This window comes from Haemaphysalis longicornis, unplaced genomic scaffold, assembly GCF_048455015.1.
Source record: "Haemaphysalis longicornis isolate Haplotype H1 unplaced genomic scaffold, Haemaphysalis longicornis Haplotype H1 scaffold_7, whole genome shotgun sequence".
Taxonomy (NCBI): Eukaryota; Metazoa; Arthropoda; class Arachnida; order Ixodida; family Ixodidae; genus Haemaphysalis; species Haemaphysalis longicornis.
Window position 1 is genome coordinate 143,408,946 of NW_027526422.1, and position 16,765 is coordinate 143,425,710.

The 16,765-nt window shown below is 46.7% G+C and overlaps 1 protein-coding gene across 1 annotated transcript in view; it reads right to left on the reverse strand.

Moving 5' to 3' along the window:
- The window catches only part of LOC144146580 (uncharacterized), a 119,555-nt gene extending 112,408 nt beyond the window's left edge, over positions 1-7,147 (reverse strand). The window contains exon 1 of the mRNA XM_077678523.1: positions 6,285-7,147. Within this exon, the coding sequence (XP_077534649.1) occupies positions 6,285-7,034 (750 nt within the window). The 5' untranslated portion in view covers positions 7,035-7,147. The remainder of the gene's footprint in view (positions 1-6,284) is intronic.
- Between the last annotated feature and the right edge of the window lie 9,618 nt (positions 7,148-16,765).

The window sequence follows — 16,765 nt, forward strand, 5'->3', positions numbered from 1 at the left end:
AAGACTTAAAGCCACTTAAACCCTCATACGTAAAGCTACGAAGCAAGCTTTTGGGATCCCCATGATTGCGTCAACCAATAGGCTCCTTCGCATGGGTCTGCACCACACGGTGGACGAGCTCATAGAGGGCCATCTCTCCGACCAGGCAGTACGGCCTGCAATGGCAAAAACCGGCCAAAAACTGTTGAACCGAATCAAGTGGAGCGCCCCAGACGGGAAACTGAACAAGCAGCTTCCTAAGAGGTGGCGGCATAATACCTTACCCAAACCACTGCCAAAGAACATGCACCCGGTTCACCACTCCGGTCGACAAGAAGCTAGAGAGAAAGCTTTAGACAAGAAATACGGCACCCTCCCGGAAACGGCGTACACGGATGCAGCCGCAATACCCGGTAGAAGAGCAAAGACAGTGGTAGTCACCACAAAAACAGAGCTCCTTTTCAGTGCCTCCGTCATAACTGAATCGGCCAAGGAAGCGGAGTAGCTAGCTGTGGCGCTGGCCCTCACGCAGACAGAAGGCCCGGCGGTCGTAACGGACTCCCAGGAAGCGTACAGGAGCTTCAGGGCGTGTTGGGTGGTACCAGCAACGCACAGCATGCTCCCAACCAAATTCCCCGACAGAATAGTAAGAAATGACCGTGTGGGCGCCTGCATAAGCCTCCATGAAGGACAATGAATTTGCCCACCAAAAGGTTGGAGAACTTGCCGACCAGGCTTCGGAGGATGTAGAGAAACCTATACATCTTGTAACATACCACAAAATAATGCATTACAAGCTTAATCGAAGGACTTTCTTGCTAACTCACCCAAACCGTTCCGAAAGCTCAAGAAATAACACTTAGACTCCTACAAACCAACACCTTCCCGCATCCAATTAGGCTACATCAGATATGCCCCACCCAATCTCCAGCAGAATGCAAATACTGCAAAGAACCTGTTACACTAAGATATATTATCCTAGAGTGTAGAAAAACAAGCACCCACCATCACTACCCACATCGCAAATCCTCAAGTTCAGTGAGAGACACTGCTGTCACCCCTGGCTCTCGGACCAGCTCCTGCTCACCAAGAGGGTAGCCGGTGCTAGGACAGCTCATGAGTTCCTGTGAAAAGGGAACTACTCCTACAAGAACGCCGTAAATGCTGTTAGAATAAACGTTTTTCTCTTTCTCGCTCTCTCTCTCTTTCGGAACGAGAAAGATACGCCCCGTCAAGGTGATGTCCAATATTTATGATTTCCAAAACAAAAGTGAAAGAATCTCACACTTCTAGCAACAATTACGGAATAAGGGTCGTTGCGCAACTGAAGAAGCCAATCGGCTGGAATCCTAGACTCAAACCGTAGGACGTGAATGTCGTGAATGTTGTGTACTGCGTACTGTCGTGAATGTTGCATAGGTCGTGAATGTTGCGTACTGCTTCGCTACCTTCATGTCTTACGCGTTAGGGTAAGCTTCCTTCATTTTTTTTTCATATTTTTCGGGGAGGGAAGTGTGTAGTCATTGTGAACAGCGAGCACCATATGCGAGTGCGTGGGGATCTTACTAGGCTACGTCCCTCTATGCCAGAACTTTGTGTGCGTGTTATTCTATTTTGAACGTTTATCACTGTGGATTGGGTAATCTTTCTCATGCGTTTAGGTATTCTGCCTGTAGCCAAGAGTACTGTCTATTGAGCGTGGTATTGATGGTTAATCATCTATTCGATTGTTCCGCCGATGATCCAAAAAGGATTCAATTGTGTGTAGGCAGGCGATGCAATTACACGAATTTCCACGGTGATCCAGTACGACAATTGTAGCCTTTCTATATTCTAACGTCCTGGCATCGGCATATAATGTTGTTTTCTTGGTTTTAGAATTTTTCTTTAGGCCATTTGATCCTGGCTTGTCGCCCATCCTCGCCTAGGTTTAGATCAATGTTTTACACTAGGGGGAAGACTTTTATGGAAAGTCACTGAGTCAGTGACATATCCATCGCGACGACAGACCTTTTTTTCTGTACCTGTGACGGCATTTTAAAGGATGACGGGTCAAAATTTTGTTTTTCCCAGACGCCCCTTTTTGCTAGAAAAGTGGCCTCTCTGATTTCTTCAAAGGTAATCTAAGACAAAATTAAAAACCCTTGAGCTGATTCTGAAAATAGGGTGGCCAAGGGCTGCCCTATATGCCGACCTGATCACGGTGGTTATTTGCTCTTCTTAAGCGCCGGTAAGTACTTTCTGGCAGCGATGTGTAGATGCTTTTTAGTTTCGTATTTCCCCGCCGGGGCCACGCAGAGAAGGCGGCTTGCTGCGACTTTTGCCACCACGGCACTGCGGGTGGGAGTTGCCCTAGGGGAGCGAGCGTCTTCCGCGAGCGGGGAGCGGTTCTAACAGCATCTCCGGTTTTCACCACTTCTGGCTGCGCACTGCAAACGCAATAAGTGTTCTCGGAAGTTACGCTTCGTTTTGTTGCGGCCTCTCCAGTTCGCAATTTATTTTAAACGGGCCGTATTATCCAAGCAGTAATGCACGTAGGCCCCGGTATTTTGAGCGTTCACTAAAATATCAAGAACGATCGCGTTTGAAATGAAAGTTCGCGTAACAGTGGCTGTCGATTGTGCACAACTGCTTTCTTTATGATAGACATCCGAGGTAATGCGCCGGCGCGGCGCCTGCTCAAACCGCCTATGTTTTCTTCTGAGTGGACCACAGTACCATTGTCCGCCGTTCAATAATCTAATTGCGGATGCTCGGTATTCCCATTGCTGGCGAGCCCTGGTGTCTGGCTGCCGCAAGTGTTGTTTTCTCTCAGGACCGATGACGTACTTCTGCGGACGCTTGATGAGCACAACTGACGGCGGACGGCTAGCAGCCACGGAAAATAAAAAAAATTAGCCTAATAACGCTAAGGCGTTAAAAGGTCGTATTTGAGATAAGTGGAGTGTGAGCACCGCACGTTGTTACGTACTGTATATGACCACCACCAGGCACTATGATCAGGCTTTACTGAACCAGGGTGTAGGTCAGCATTATGTTAGAATAATAGAGGATATCTACAATGGGTCCACAGCTACCATCATACTCCATTAGGAGAGCAGTAAAATACTTTTAAGGAAGGGCGTCAGACAAGGAGACACAATCTCTCCAAGATTATTCACAACGTGTTTACAAGAAGTATTTAAAGCATTGGATTGGGAACTGGGGGGGGTAAGGGTTAGTGGAGAATACCTCAGTAACCTCAGATGCACCGATGACGTTGCTTTGCTAAGTAACTCGGGGGACGAATTGGAAAGCATGCTTTCAGCACCGGGCAAACAACGTAGAACCATTGGCCTGAAAATTATTATGCAGAAAACCAAAGTAATGATTAATAACCCTGGGACAGAAAGGCGGCTTGAGATAGGTTGCGAGGCAGTGGAAGTGGTAAGCGAATATATCTACTTAGGCCAAGTTGTGACCCCGGATTTCAACCATGAGGCAGAGATAATTAAAAGGATAAGAATGAAGTGGAGTGCCTACGGGAGACATTTTCAGATAATGAATGTAGCCTACCGTTGTCCCTGAGGAAGAAAGTGTATGATAGCTGCATCTTACCGATACTCACGTAAGGGGCACAATCTTGGGGGCTCACTAAGAGGGTTCAACTTAAATTGAGAACGACTCAGCGGGCAATGGAACTTAAGATGATAGGTGTAAAAATAAGGGACAAGAAGAGAGCGGAGTGGGTCAGGGAACAAACGCGTGTAGGGATATATTAGTAGAAATTAAGAAGAAATGGACGTGGGCAGGGCTTGTAAAACGAAGGCAAGATAACCATTCGTCATTAAGGGTAACAGAGTGAATCCCTAGAGAAGGCAAGCGTTGCATGCGGGCGGCAGAAAGTTGGAAGGGCAGATGAATTCAAGAAGTTTGCGGGGATAAATTGGTCGCAGTTAGCACAGAAGCGGGATAATTGGACAATAATGAGGCCCTTGCCCTGCAGTGGGCGTAGATAGGCTGGTGGTGGTGGTGATGATGATTGTGAGTGGAATGATGATGATAAAGATAATGATGATGATAATAATGATGATGATGATCATGATAGTGATGATGAATGGTGGTGGTGGTGGTGGTATATGACCACTGTGAATAGATGGCTATGTTGCTGCAGATTCAGGTGGTGGTGTAAAAGGCCACGCGAAAATGGAAACGTAAAAAGAAGCAAACAAAGATATTACCGATATGCGCAGATGTTGGTTGATAGGTGTAGTGTAATACCCCTGTCACAGAAGGACTTTCAATCGCGGTTGTATCAACCTGGAAGGACTTGAATTCAAACAAGCTGGTCAAGTCTGCATTTGTGTTCTTGGAAGCGAGACTGGGAAGGATATAAATATCAATTTGTCTCTCAGAAATGTAGTTTTCCTCATTTAATTATTTTCCGAATACATTCCGCAGATAGCTTGCAGTGAAGCACGTTTCAAGCTAAAGAAAATGCTTGTATCTTTTCATTTGTATATTATTGGTAAACCAATCATTCTCATGATTGGTGTAGCACTGGCCTGTTCTGTATGTTTCAAACGTATTGATTCTCCACACCTCGTTCGAGAGGCTAGTAATGCAAACTGTGGTCCTATGTTCACGGTTATTGTTTTTAGTGGATGCTATCTAGCGCAAGACTCCAGGCAAGCTTCGAAATCACGAAAAGTAAAATCATTTTGATATGGCTCATTTAAAGGCAATGTTACAACGTTTTTTTCAGTTTTGCACGCCAGAGGATGGGGGCGGCATGAAAACTGGCAGGTGCAACTTAAGGCAGCAGGTCACGCTTGATGCCTAACTTGGTCAACCGGTAACCACTTGGATATATTTACTGCACGACAAACTTTGAGTATCGGTTCACGTCATAAGCCTTGCAAGCACAACGTAAATTCCGCAGCAACCATGAGCCCGACAGTTTCTACTGCTCGTCCAGTAGAGTGATACATACCCACACACTAATGCATATACAGCGGAATCTCGTTAAACCGTGCAAGTATAAGCCGTAGTTTCTTTGTGTGCGTAGTTCAGCCGATACCCGGACTCGGTTTTTCTTTAACCTAATGCAGTCAGATAAACCGTAGTGCCGGTTAGGTGGTACTTTCTTCACGTACCTGTCAGGTACGGTTTAACGAAGTTTAACTGTACACCCTGTCGTACTGAACGACGCTGAATAGATTTTCTTTATCCTTCGACATGCCCCAAGCAATCGAAGACTCAACCTAGCAGACAATGAACTGGTTACTTTCTTTACAATAACTGCAAGGGCTGGCGAAAAGGAATGTGCCAGCACTTTGAATTGTCTCTGTGTAGTATTACACCTTCCAAAATCTTATCCACAGAGTAGCACAGACCCACGCTGAAGCATTGAGACATGCTTTAAAAGCAGTACCGTGGTCTTCAGCAGTATATCGCGCGTTACGAATTCGTACGGTCTATTGATTTGTCTTTTTAGTAGATTCCAATATAATGGATATAAATGTGTATGTTTGACAGAAAGATTGCGCCATGGCATTTTTTGACGTCTCTCTGGCCTCAGAATTCTCTCAGCATAAATCTTAAATAAAACAGAGAAATAAATCAAAGTGGCTCAGCCTTCGCGTCTCTTAAGTAAACCGAGAAAAACCTTTTACCACAATTCTTAGCACTGGAAATTCTATGCTTCATTCGCCATTACCCAAAACCCCTGGCACCCCGAAAAGTCCAAAAGGACACGAAGCCGCGGACTCCGAATTATCAGGCGCGAAATCTCTACAATCTTCATGTAACGTAGTTTTTCTCCACCCAGCCAACGAACCTTCAATTTTGAGCTTGCAGCGGGTACGGTGTAGCTGGGACTGTTTGGAGTAGACCAGCCCACCAAAATTACAGCATGCGCCACTTTCGCGCCCCGTCGCCCTTTTATATTCATAGTTATAAAATTTATATAATGCTAGTACGCCGGATTGAACAAGTAGGCGCTAGTTTTCAGAATCGACAGCCTCACTCCCGGATGATACCGATGCAACCTTATGCAATAACTGCTGCTCACTGAAATGAAAGTCCCAGGTTCCACACTGAAATAAGACAGAAGGCCCCTGTGCCTACATTCAGGGGCACGTTTAAGAACCCCATGGGGCAAAGTTAATTCGGAGCTTTCCACTAAGGCGCGGCTCATAGCCCAGGTGTAGCTTCGGTGCTTATAACCTACAATCAAGCAATCACTAGTATGAGACATAAGAAATGCGTTCTCTTGAAATGTATGCACTCACGACATCTTGAACAGTGTGACAGAGAGTACTCACCGTCTCTCTGATCCAGTTTCTCAGTGTGTGCTCAGCCTCCTGGATATCTTGAGCCCCTCCAATAAGGTGAATTGTCTGAGGTTTGCAGTACATATAGATCTTATTTGCCGACACGGCTGCTTTCACAGCTTCTGCCACTTGCTCAAGAGACACCGGCCAACTTGCGTCCACAATCATTGATCCTCGCAACATCCAGTTCAACACCTTCACAGCCTCCGCAATGCTACCGAAATTGCTCCCTTGGAATTCGAGGCTACCCAGCGAGTTAACGTTGGTCACTGTGTGCGCTAAGCCTTCTATGCAGAACATGTCACGGAACCATTTCTGTGTTGTTAGGAATACTGCAGCGGGAAGACGAAACTGGATTTTTAGCTTGGTTTCAATGAACAGCAGAGGTAGCCTCTGATGTGGCGGAAAGTTCCAGTCCAGACAAATTTCCTTGCTCTCCAAAAACTTTGCGGCTTCCCAAGCTGATACAGCATCCGTGCAATACACCTCTCCCTCCACTTTGCCGTTTGAAGCCCTCGAGTGTAGACGAATCTTGACTGAACTACGGCGTTGTTTTGGGAGTAGCTCAAGAATGCACTTTGCAAGGCAACTGAGTTCTAGGTTTCTCAGTAATCTGCGGCCAAGCACGTGCATTTTCAAGACCTCTACACGTATATCAACCGACAAATAGTCATTGAAAAGTTTAGCAAGCGTCCCTTGGCTCATTTCTTGGGAGAACCCAGCAGCACAAAGCTCTTTCATGGCAGTCTTATTGAGCCAGCAAACAACCTCATCATTATCCAGTTTAATGCAGAAGGGTTGCCCGCATGTGATGCGTTCACGACACCGGTCGTCAGACAGCTTGAGAAGAGCAATTCTTGTGTTTCCAGGGCGAGGCACGGAAACCGCAATGAAAAATGTCACGCCTTGTGTCAGCGGCTCCGTTTCAATGCTAGGCTCCTGCTTTCGTTCGGCACCCGCAAAACCTTTTCGCTGCATTGAATTTGCCTCCGTTTGTGGATTTTCTCGGCAGACATTTAACTGCAGCCCTCCAAGTTGCCCTGACAGATCCTGGACAACATTCGGGGGATCCGGATCAACGGGAAAGAAAGTCTCCATTTCAGGTGTCGGGGACAGCTGCCCAAATTTTTCCATGCCAGTTGCGTCGTCCACTTCGGAAGAGGAACACTGCCCAGTACGTATTTCAATGCTCCATGAGGGAGCTTTAAAAGATGAAATGGTCACCTTCTTCTCTATGTTCGCAAAACACGTCTTTCAACCGGTCTGCTTGGCGTGATGAGGACCATTCTCTGGATGTCACATGCAGTCAGTCCCGTGGCGTTGTGGTTTCTGCAAGTTTAGAAACGTTTATGTAGTTTCGTTTAACAGAGACGCAATGACAACTTTCTGTAAACTTTTACCCATGAACCTAGTAGTAATCACTTACCAACGCGTTCCACTCCACTAAGTTACTGATTTGAACCAAAATAAAAACCTTTTTGTCATTCCGTGCATTAACTTGCACAAATAGGTTTCACATAGATTGTTCAATAGGAATACGGGCACATTTTATACGACTGTACATTCCCATAAAATTATTAGCGGTTATAAACTACACATAGTATTATCGACAGTCCACTCACCAGCAGCGGGACACAAAAACAGTATTCATAATACTATACACAGGAAACAATAAATCAATGACCCAATCGGCACTGGAACACAACTCGTACTATTACGATATTGGTGAATGAACATTACAGCGTTACCGATTGTTGACGGTAAGAAAATGTCTGATGCAGCACTATTTACAATTGCGTGTATGGACGATGACATTATGACAAATCACCGGCTGCTGCAGTAATGTGCACCTCTGTACTGCCCCTACTTGCCCAGCCAGCGGGGCACGCAACACTCACTACTCTGCCCTCTGCGATTTCCCCACAGGTCCATACCCCCCATACCCTCACCTGACCCCTGGGACCAGATGTTGTGCGACCAGCGGGAGTCAGGCCATGTCCTGACCAACTCCCGGGCCCTTGTGGTCGCAGCAGTCCTGTGGGCCTGCTCCATCCCAAATACCTGATCCCGGTGAACGAAATATGGTATTCCTTTCTTTCTCCTTTCTTTGTCGTAAGCTGATGCCTTTTGCCTTGTGATCCCCAGGTGCTGGGTTGTTTGCTGCCTGAGACTAGACCCTCAACGCAAAGCGACATCTCTTGGTACATCGGCGCCCCTACAATATCTGGGCGGAGAATCACCTGCCGTCACCTGTTGACGCACCACCATGCGCCCCTACATAAAGAACGAAGCACCATTGCCTCACTGGGACTCACGGCCACGAGTGGCACATGCTAACTGGTGCCGCCTGCCTGTGGCAAGCAGGCACCTGATTTTGTAGCGAAAGCTACACTACGCTACCTCGCGCAGTCTTCGCGAGGTGACCAGTTTCGGTCTTTAGAGCTAAAGGTCAAACCCCACCCCCTACCGCAAGCCCCGGGCACAAAGTAGCGGCCCGATGGCGGGGAAATATAGGCGGAAGAGAGGAGCTGAGCGTGGAAGAAACGGAGACGCGTTGAAGATTCGTGTCGCCGCAGTGTGGAGCAAGGCGAGGAGGCCGTGGGCACAGCTATACGCGCGCTCCATGAATGAACTCCAGGAGGCCACATGCACCGCCGAGCCGTGGGCGATGGTGGAAGACGAACTTCGAGCCGTGATTGCACATGGAGCGGCGAGTATTAACAACGCCGCGAGGCGAAGAGAGATCATAAATAAACAGTGCATTTATTGCAAACATGTCTGTATATCATTGCACAATCACACCTACACCACACCTCTACAATGGGCCTAGGCAGGGTAACGAAGCTCTTGATATCAACGAGGGTTAACCAAGGCTAAACGACAGCAATATTCTTCAGTGTATATCTTTGCTGTGTTTCCGTGGCCGGTGATTCCCCTTCTGGCATTATGGGTTTTCACATGTGCTTTTACCGTGCCCGCATCGGCACTTTTCTCGCATACCGGGGTCTTGCGCTCACGTATGATGTTCGCGCTTCCACTGGTTCGGTCTTGATTGGCGCCATTTGCCCGATATCATCTCTGCTCTGTCTTTCTTTACGTATTTTCTTGGTGTTGCTATGCGCAGGAGATGTAGAATTATCCCCCCGCCCGTCGAAGGTCGGGGATAACTAAATAGCTAAAAACCGCTATTTCAGCAAAATTCTCCCAAGTACGTTAAAAAGTAATCCTAAAAAAGCTCTGACGTGTGGGTAATCAGACCGAAGTTCGGGCAGTACATAACATTCCTGACGAACGTTTGGGTGCTCCTTTTCTAGCAGATTCTTGAAAGATCTTTAACAAGCACTTCTGTGGCGTATTTGCGGAGGAACTTTCTTTCTATATGCGAAGGAATACGTTTGCGCAACGACGAGGACGAAGACAAGAGAGGACAAGACGAGCGCAACTTCCAACTTTATTTTTCATAAAATAGCAACGCGCATATAGAACCCCCTCACCCGGCGTTACCTTCTTTCCTATCAGCAGCCGCACCACCCAATTCTGCGCAAAATGAATTACATGTCAAATACAGAAAGCAATTCGATTAAATGTGGTAACCAAACAGTAGGCGCCAGATAAGACACTACTTACAATGTGTACATGTCTCGCGCCATTAACACGTGCCGCACTTGAAATCAAACATGAACAAATAATATCAGAGCCAAAATGGCATAAAAGCACTATGAATAAAATCATAATATGATAACACTGGCGGAAGAATAAAGAGAATGAACAACACAGCTCGCGTTTCCTAGACGCATGAGAAGCTAAAACAAACTCAACTTGATGATTGTTGCATTTTAATGGCGCAAGGCCAACTGGGGCAGAGAGCGCCAAAAAAAAGATGGTTAGCTGCCACAGATTAAATTCAATACTTAAAGTGAATAGCACCAGAAGCAAAAATAAATACAGACAATGAGGATGGCTGGTGTAGAGGGCCAGGTTGTGATTAGGCATGATACGATATGAGATTCAGAAATTTAACTTCTGATAGATAATTAAAAACACGTTTGACAGTAAACATTGGTTCATCGTCTAAGAAGTGCGATGGGTGGAGTGGGATTTGTTGTCTGTATATTTCTGGAATGTGTTTGCGTCGTGTGGTGTGGAGTGCCTTGCATGTGATTAGTATGTAAACTACGGATAGGCCCTCTGCACACCTGCTGCACACGGGTCTCGGAGACCCAGTGAGCAAGTGTGAATGTGTTACATAAGTGTGGCCTATCCGTAGCCTGGCTAAGGCTACTTCCGTGTGTCTGGCTTGTTTGTCTGTTATGTATCTACCTAAGTGTGGCTTTATAGTGTAGAGTTTGTTCTCTGTTTGTGTGTCCCATGTTTCCTTCCAAGATTTGCGCAAGGCTGTCCGTACCAGTTGCTTCAGGTTGAGGTAGGGCACACATGGTACATCTATGCTACTGCGGAGAGCAGCTACAGCGGAACTCTGGTCAGAAATTTTGTTCCCCAGAATGCCACTGTGACCTGGAACCGAGCAAACAATTATTTTCAGTTTTGAGTGATGAGCAAAGGGTAAAGCTTTGATTAGATGCTGGAGGACAATGTTTTTTGTAGGTCTGAAGCAATGTGAGGCTGTTACCACACTTAGAGAGTCTATAAAGATAATGGAGTGTTCTGTTCGAGTTTGTGTAATGTGTTGTACTGCTAATACGATACCATGTGCTTCTGCCGTAAAAATGCTGCTATTTCTGTGTGGCGCCTTGGTACTGGTAAAGTTGGGACCATGTGCAGCGCATGCGACGGCTGAAGAAGACTTCGAAGCATCGGTGTAGAAAGTGATGTGGGGGTATTTGTGTTGTAACTGAAGAAAGTGCTGTAGTATATGTTCTCTAGGCGCATTTCATTTGTTGATATGTTTAAAAGAAATATCACACGAAATTGCCGACCTCTCCCAAGGCGAAATGAGGTCAGGAATAGAAGACTTCATGCTCTCTTCAAATGAAATCCCTAGTTCCTCAGCGAGGGCTCTCACTCGGATAGTGAAAGGAGCGGGTATCGATGGCCGTGCTGCGAAAAACGGATCGGATGAGCTGTTGCTTATGATAAAACTACATGCGTGGTTTTTTATAGAAGTCGCCTCAATAGCATACAGCAATGAAGTATAAGAACGCTGCTGTTCAAGGCTCCACCTATCACACTCTGCATACAGGCTTTCAATGGGACTCGTCCGGAACGCTCTACATGCAAGACGGAGACCCAAGTGCAGCACTGTATCCAACATTTTCAGAGCAGTTTTACAGGCGGACCCATAGACGGCACTCCCGTAGTCCAACCGTGAGCCAATAAGGCTGGAAAAAACGCGGAGGAGTATTTGTTTGTCGTCTCCGTAGGAGCAATGTGAAAAGACCTTCAGAATATTCATGGTTTTGAGGCTCTTCTCTTTCAGGTGTTTTATATGGGGAGTAAATGTCAGTTTTTCATCTAGTACCACACATAAGATTTGTGTTCCTTTTTGGGAGGAATTGAGACACCTTTAATCTTAATATCAGGATCAGCATGGATTCCGCGCCTCCTTTAAAATACAACACAGGTACACTTGTCTGGATTAAGCTTAAATCCATTCCTGTCTCCCAATCAGCAAGTTTGTTGACACCCAGCGGGACTTGCCTCTCGCAGACGGACAGATTACATGATTTGAAGGAGATTTGAACGTCGTCTACATATAGCGAGTAAGAAATGGTTTGTGGGAATCCTTTTCCCAGCGAGTTCATTGTTATAATAAACAGCGTGCAGCTCAAAACGCCCCCTTGAGGCATATCAATTTCCTGGACGTGAACTCGGGAATGTCTATCGCCCACTCTCGCACGAAAAGTTCTTTCAGACATGTAGCTTGCAAGAGTTTTTAACATGTTGTCTGACAATCCAAAAGACTTAAGATCGCTAAGAATTCCATAGCGCCATGCAGTATCATACGCTTTTTCGGTATCGAAAAATACTGTCATACAAACTGTTTATGAATAAATGCATCTTTGATGTAGAATTCTAAGAAAACGAGTTGATAATGCGTATATCGCCCTGCTGTGAAGCCTGCCTGGCATCTCTCGAGAAGTCCATTGTACTCCAGGCTCCGGTTAATCATCTAACCATTGTACACAGCCTCCGGTTAATCATCTTCTCGAAAAGCTTGCAAAGGCAGCTTGTCAAGGCAATGCGTCGATTGCTAGCGGGACAGGAAGGATCCTTCACCTCTTTTAGGAAAGCTACAACTATAGCCTTTCTCCAAGAGTTTGGAATGTGCCCCGAAAGCTTTTTCTTGTTATATAGGTGGAGGAGTGTTAGAAGAGTGTGTGAGTGTAGGTGCTGTATCATTGTATATGTGATGTCTGGGCCTGGACCTGAGGGTTTACAACTGCTCAGAGCGGCTCTCAGCTGATGAAGTGAAAACTCTGAGTTATAAGAATATGTTGACCTATAGTTATCTAGTATAGGCTTCTTTTCGGCCAATTGTTTGTGTTTCATGAAAGTGTTGGTGTAGTGTGCTGAACTGGACACGTGTTGGAAGTGTTGTGCGAGTGTGTTAGCCTGGTCTTCCAGTGTGCCCCTGTCGTACTAACCAGGGGCAGACTGTGTGTCTGTTGTCCTTTTAGTTTGCGTATTCGTCTCCAGACTTTGCGAGTGTCAGTGTACGAGTTTATGGATGTTACAAATGAGCGCCAACTTTCTCGTTTTGCTTCACGGCGCACCCGTTTTCCAAACGCCTTTGCCCGTTTGAACATGAGAAGGTTACCCGTCGTGGGGTAGCGACGAAGGATACCCCACGCCTTGTTCTGGGCCTCTCGCGCCCGCCTACAGTCCTCATTCCACCACGTCCTCCGCTGGTTGCCCGGGGCACCAGAGACGTGGGGAATGGACTTTCCGGCGGCGTAAGGAGGTGGGTGGCTTCATGTACTATTATGAGCAATATGAAAGGGAACACAGGAACGCGTAGAAAACACCCTCAGACCCAGCTATGAGTGATACGCAGCGGCCACCGTCGGAAACAAAGGGGAAATGGGGACGCTGTTCTAACAACTGCGTTCATTCCCGCCGTGCGTCTTATCGGCTGTCCGACGATGCCATATCATCGGCGAAATTACGTAGGCTGCTCCTTTGTAGAAATGCCAGCGCGGTGGGTGTGCCAACAGTTAGTGGAAGAGCGCCCTCCTTTCTCCCTTTGGTTTTCGCAGCGCCATCCGCGTATCGCTCCGAGTCTGTGTCGAGGCTGTTTGCCACGCGTTCCTGTGTTCCCTTTCATATTGCTCATATTAGTACGTGTAGGTGTGTTATTGATGTGTAGTGTAGTTTGGATATTTCTGTAAATGTATTCCAGTTTTTTCTTGCTTCAGTGAACCTATTATGGGAGGGTGAACTGGTAGGGCCTTTGCCTATGTACGTTAATGAAGTAGGGAAGTGGTCACTACCGTATGGATTCGTGTCCACATCCCATTCAATAGACGGAAGAAGTACTGCCGATCCTATAGTCAGGTCAAGGTGTGAGTAAGTGTTGCGTCCTATATTGTAATATGTTGGCTGTTTCTTGTTGAAAAGGCATGCTCCCGACGATGTTAAGAATTTCTCAATGAGGCGACCTCGGGCATCGGTGCGGGAAGAGCCCCAAAGAGAATTATGTGCATTCAGGTCGCCTATCAAGTTGTAAGGTCCAGGCAACTGATCTACCAGCCCCTCAAAATCCGAGCTTGAGAGCTGGAAGTCAGGCGGTATGTAAAGGGAGCACAGTGTTATTAATTTATTAAATATTATTGAACGAATCGCAACAGCTTCAAGGACAGTGTTTAAGGAGATGGTATTACATGCAATGCATTTTCGAGCAACAATAGCCACACCTGCCGAGGAGTGTGTGCATCCATCTCTGTCTTTTCTAAATACCATATAATAATTCATGAAGTTTGTGTTTTTGCTGCTCAGATGAGTTTCCTGCAGGCACATTATACTTGGCTGCTTGGTGTGCAGTATTTGATATATATCGTCAAGATTTTTGATGAGGCCTCTACAGTTCCACTGTATATTTTCCCTTCCCATTATTTGCAAAAGCGACTGGAAATGTGTGAGAATGAGTGTTTACGTATTGTATTTCGGGGCTGTGACTCTTGATTTTTTGGGCGTATCGGATGGTTTGGACGATGGTACCGTTCCTTCCACTGCACTGCAGACAGATAGGGTCCAACGTCCATGTCTTCGTCCGACATCCTCGGAGTACCCAACGGATTGGGCTCCTTGGACGTGGCACCGTCGTGGGTGCTCTTTTCTGCAACCGCCGCCACCGATGGCATCGGCACTGCCAGAAGTGCCACAGGCGGTGCGGCAGGTGCGGGAGCTGCTGCGGAATCCCCCATCTCCATCTCCGCATCCGTACCCTCACTTGAGCTTTGGACAGGTGGAGAAGAAATGGTGGATGCAGCAGCGCCCCCAACTGACTCAGTTGTCACCACAGCGGCTGGTGACTGAACAAGCGGTGTGGTGACGGGTTCGGCTGTCGGAGACAACCCAGTGGGGGGCTGGGGTGGGCTTAGATCAGACTCACTGAACTGGGTCGCCACCGAGACCAGACACCGCTCTGCCCCCCGGCGAGCTGCGTCGGCGTACCTCGGAGAAGCAAATAAGGCAAACCTTTTGCGTGCTTCCGGGTACGAGATGTTTTCCGCTACCTTCAAATAATGATGCGTTTCTCGAGCTTGAACCTGCCACAGGCACGCGAGTACGCTGCATGGGGTCCTTCACAATTTGGGCATTTCATGCTACTGGCTTTACAATTGTCTGTGGGGTGGTCGTGATCAGAACATTTGGCGCACGTCAGTTTCCCCCGACACTGTAAAGTGCCGTGCCCATAGCGCTGGAACTTGTAGCACCGACGCGGATTGGGAACATAGGGACGGACTTGAGGGAGGTTGCAACGGTCGAAAGTGAGAATTACATGCTTTGTTTTTATTTCCTTGTTGTCTCTGCGGATGGTGATTCGTCTGACTGCAGTAACGCCTTGCTCACGCAGTCCATCCAGCAAGGAGGAGTCTTTTTCATCCTTTAGGTCAAATTGAGAAATTACACCTTGGCATGTGTTTAGACTGCTATGAGGAGTGACCTTAATTTGCAAGTCACCGATTATGCTCTATTCGAGGAGAATTTTAGACTGTTGTTGATTCTGTATTTCCACAAGGATTTCACCACTGGTTAGCTTTTTCCAGAATGTTTTCAAGAAACTTAGCAATGAGGAAGACTGACTTCGATGTAAGAGGTTCAGATTTTTATGCAGATTCCATTATCAAAAAACGGGGAAAATTGTCAGGTCTGGAGAATTCTATGGTAGGTAGCGGTGGGAAATTCAGTTCGGTGCGGGGCCGATCCCGGTTTGGGAGGGCTTGAAAATACCATATGGCATAGTATAAAAGCAGGGAGACGGGGGTACTTTCTCCTTTGACCTTACCCTGGTAGTCAAAGAGGTCCCGGAGCTCCCTGCCTGGTAGACAGGGACGGAGCCCATCGGCCGGAGCTTGACCAAGGCTCCGACGGCCACCGTGCACGGCTTCTAACCCTTCACCTTTCAACTTCTAGCCACGGTAGGTGACAGCTTAAGTATGGGGGGCTCGGGGTACGCGATGTCGCCACTCAGCGTCACCAAGATTACACAAGGTGCCCCGTGCGGGGAAAACAATCTCAACTTCCATGCTACCCAAGCTTTTCAACATCGTGACGTTTCAATCCTAACGCGAAGGATGAAAGAATAAAAGCACAAACTCACAGCCAACGACATATAAACACTAAACATAAAATAATAACAATGGTGGGATTGAAGAATGGAAGTAGTGACCAACACAGAGGGTGTGTTGCCGACATTTACCAAAAGACTGAACAAACCAAAAAAATATCAAACTTCCTTTAAACATGACCTTCCAAGAAGGCTAACTCTGCGGTTTGACACGTGTTGATGTAGAAAAGCTTGTGTAGCAGTGAGGTATCATTCGTTTTAGCTTCTCATTCGTCTTGAAAACGCGAGCGGCGTTGTTCATCACTTTGATTCTTCAACCCGTGTTATATAATTATGATTTTATTATTAGTGGTTTTATGCCCTTTTGACTTTGATATTATTCGTTCATCTTTAATTTGAAGTGCGGCACGTGTTGATTGTGCAAGACGTGTACACAGTCCAATTAGGATCTGTTATCTGACGCATAGTGTTTGGTTACCCCATTTAATTGAATTGTTTTCTCGTTTTATTTGACATTCGATTCTTTTACGCCGAATTGGGTGGTGCGGCTGCTGATAGAAAAGGAGGTTCCGCCGGTGCGAGGTACTTAAGTACGTTCCTATCTCATGCAAAATAAAGTTGGAAGTTCCGCTCCTCTTGCCCTTTCTTCTCTTCATCCGTCTTTTGCGGAAACTTATTCCTTCGTACGTCATGAATCAACTAGCCAGAAATCAAGCCCTAC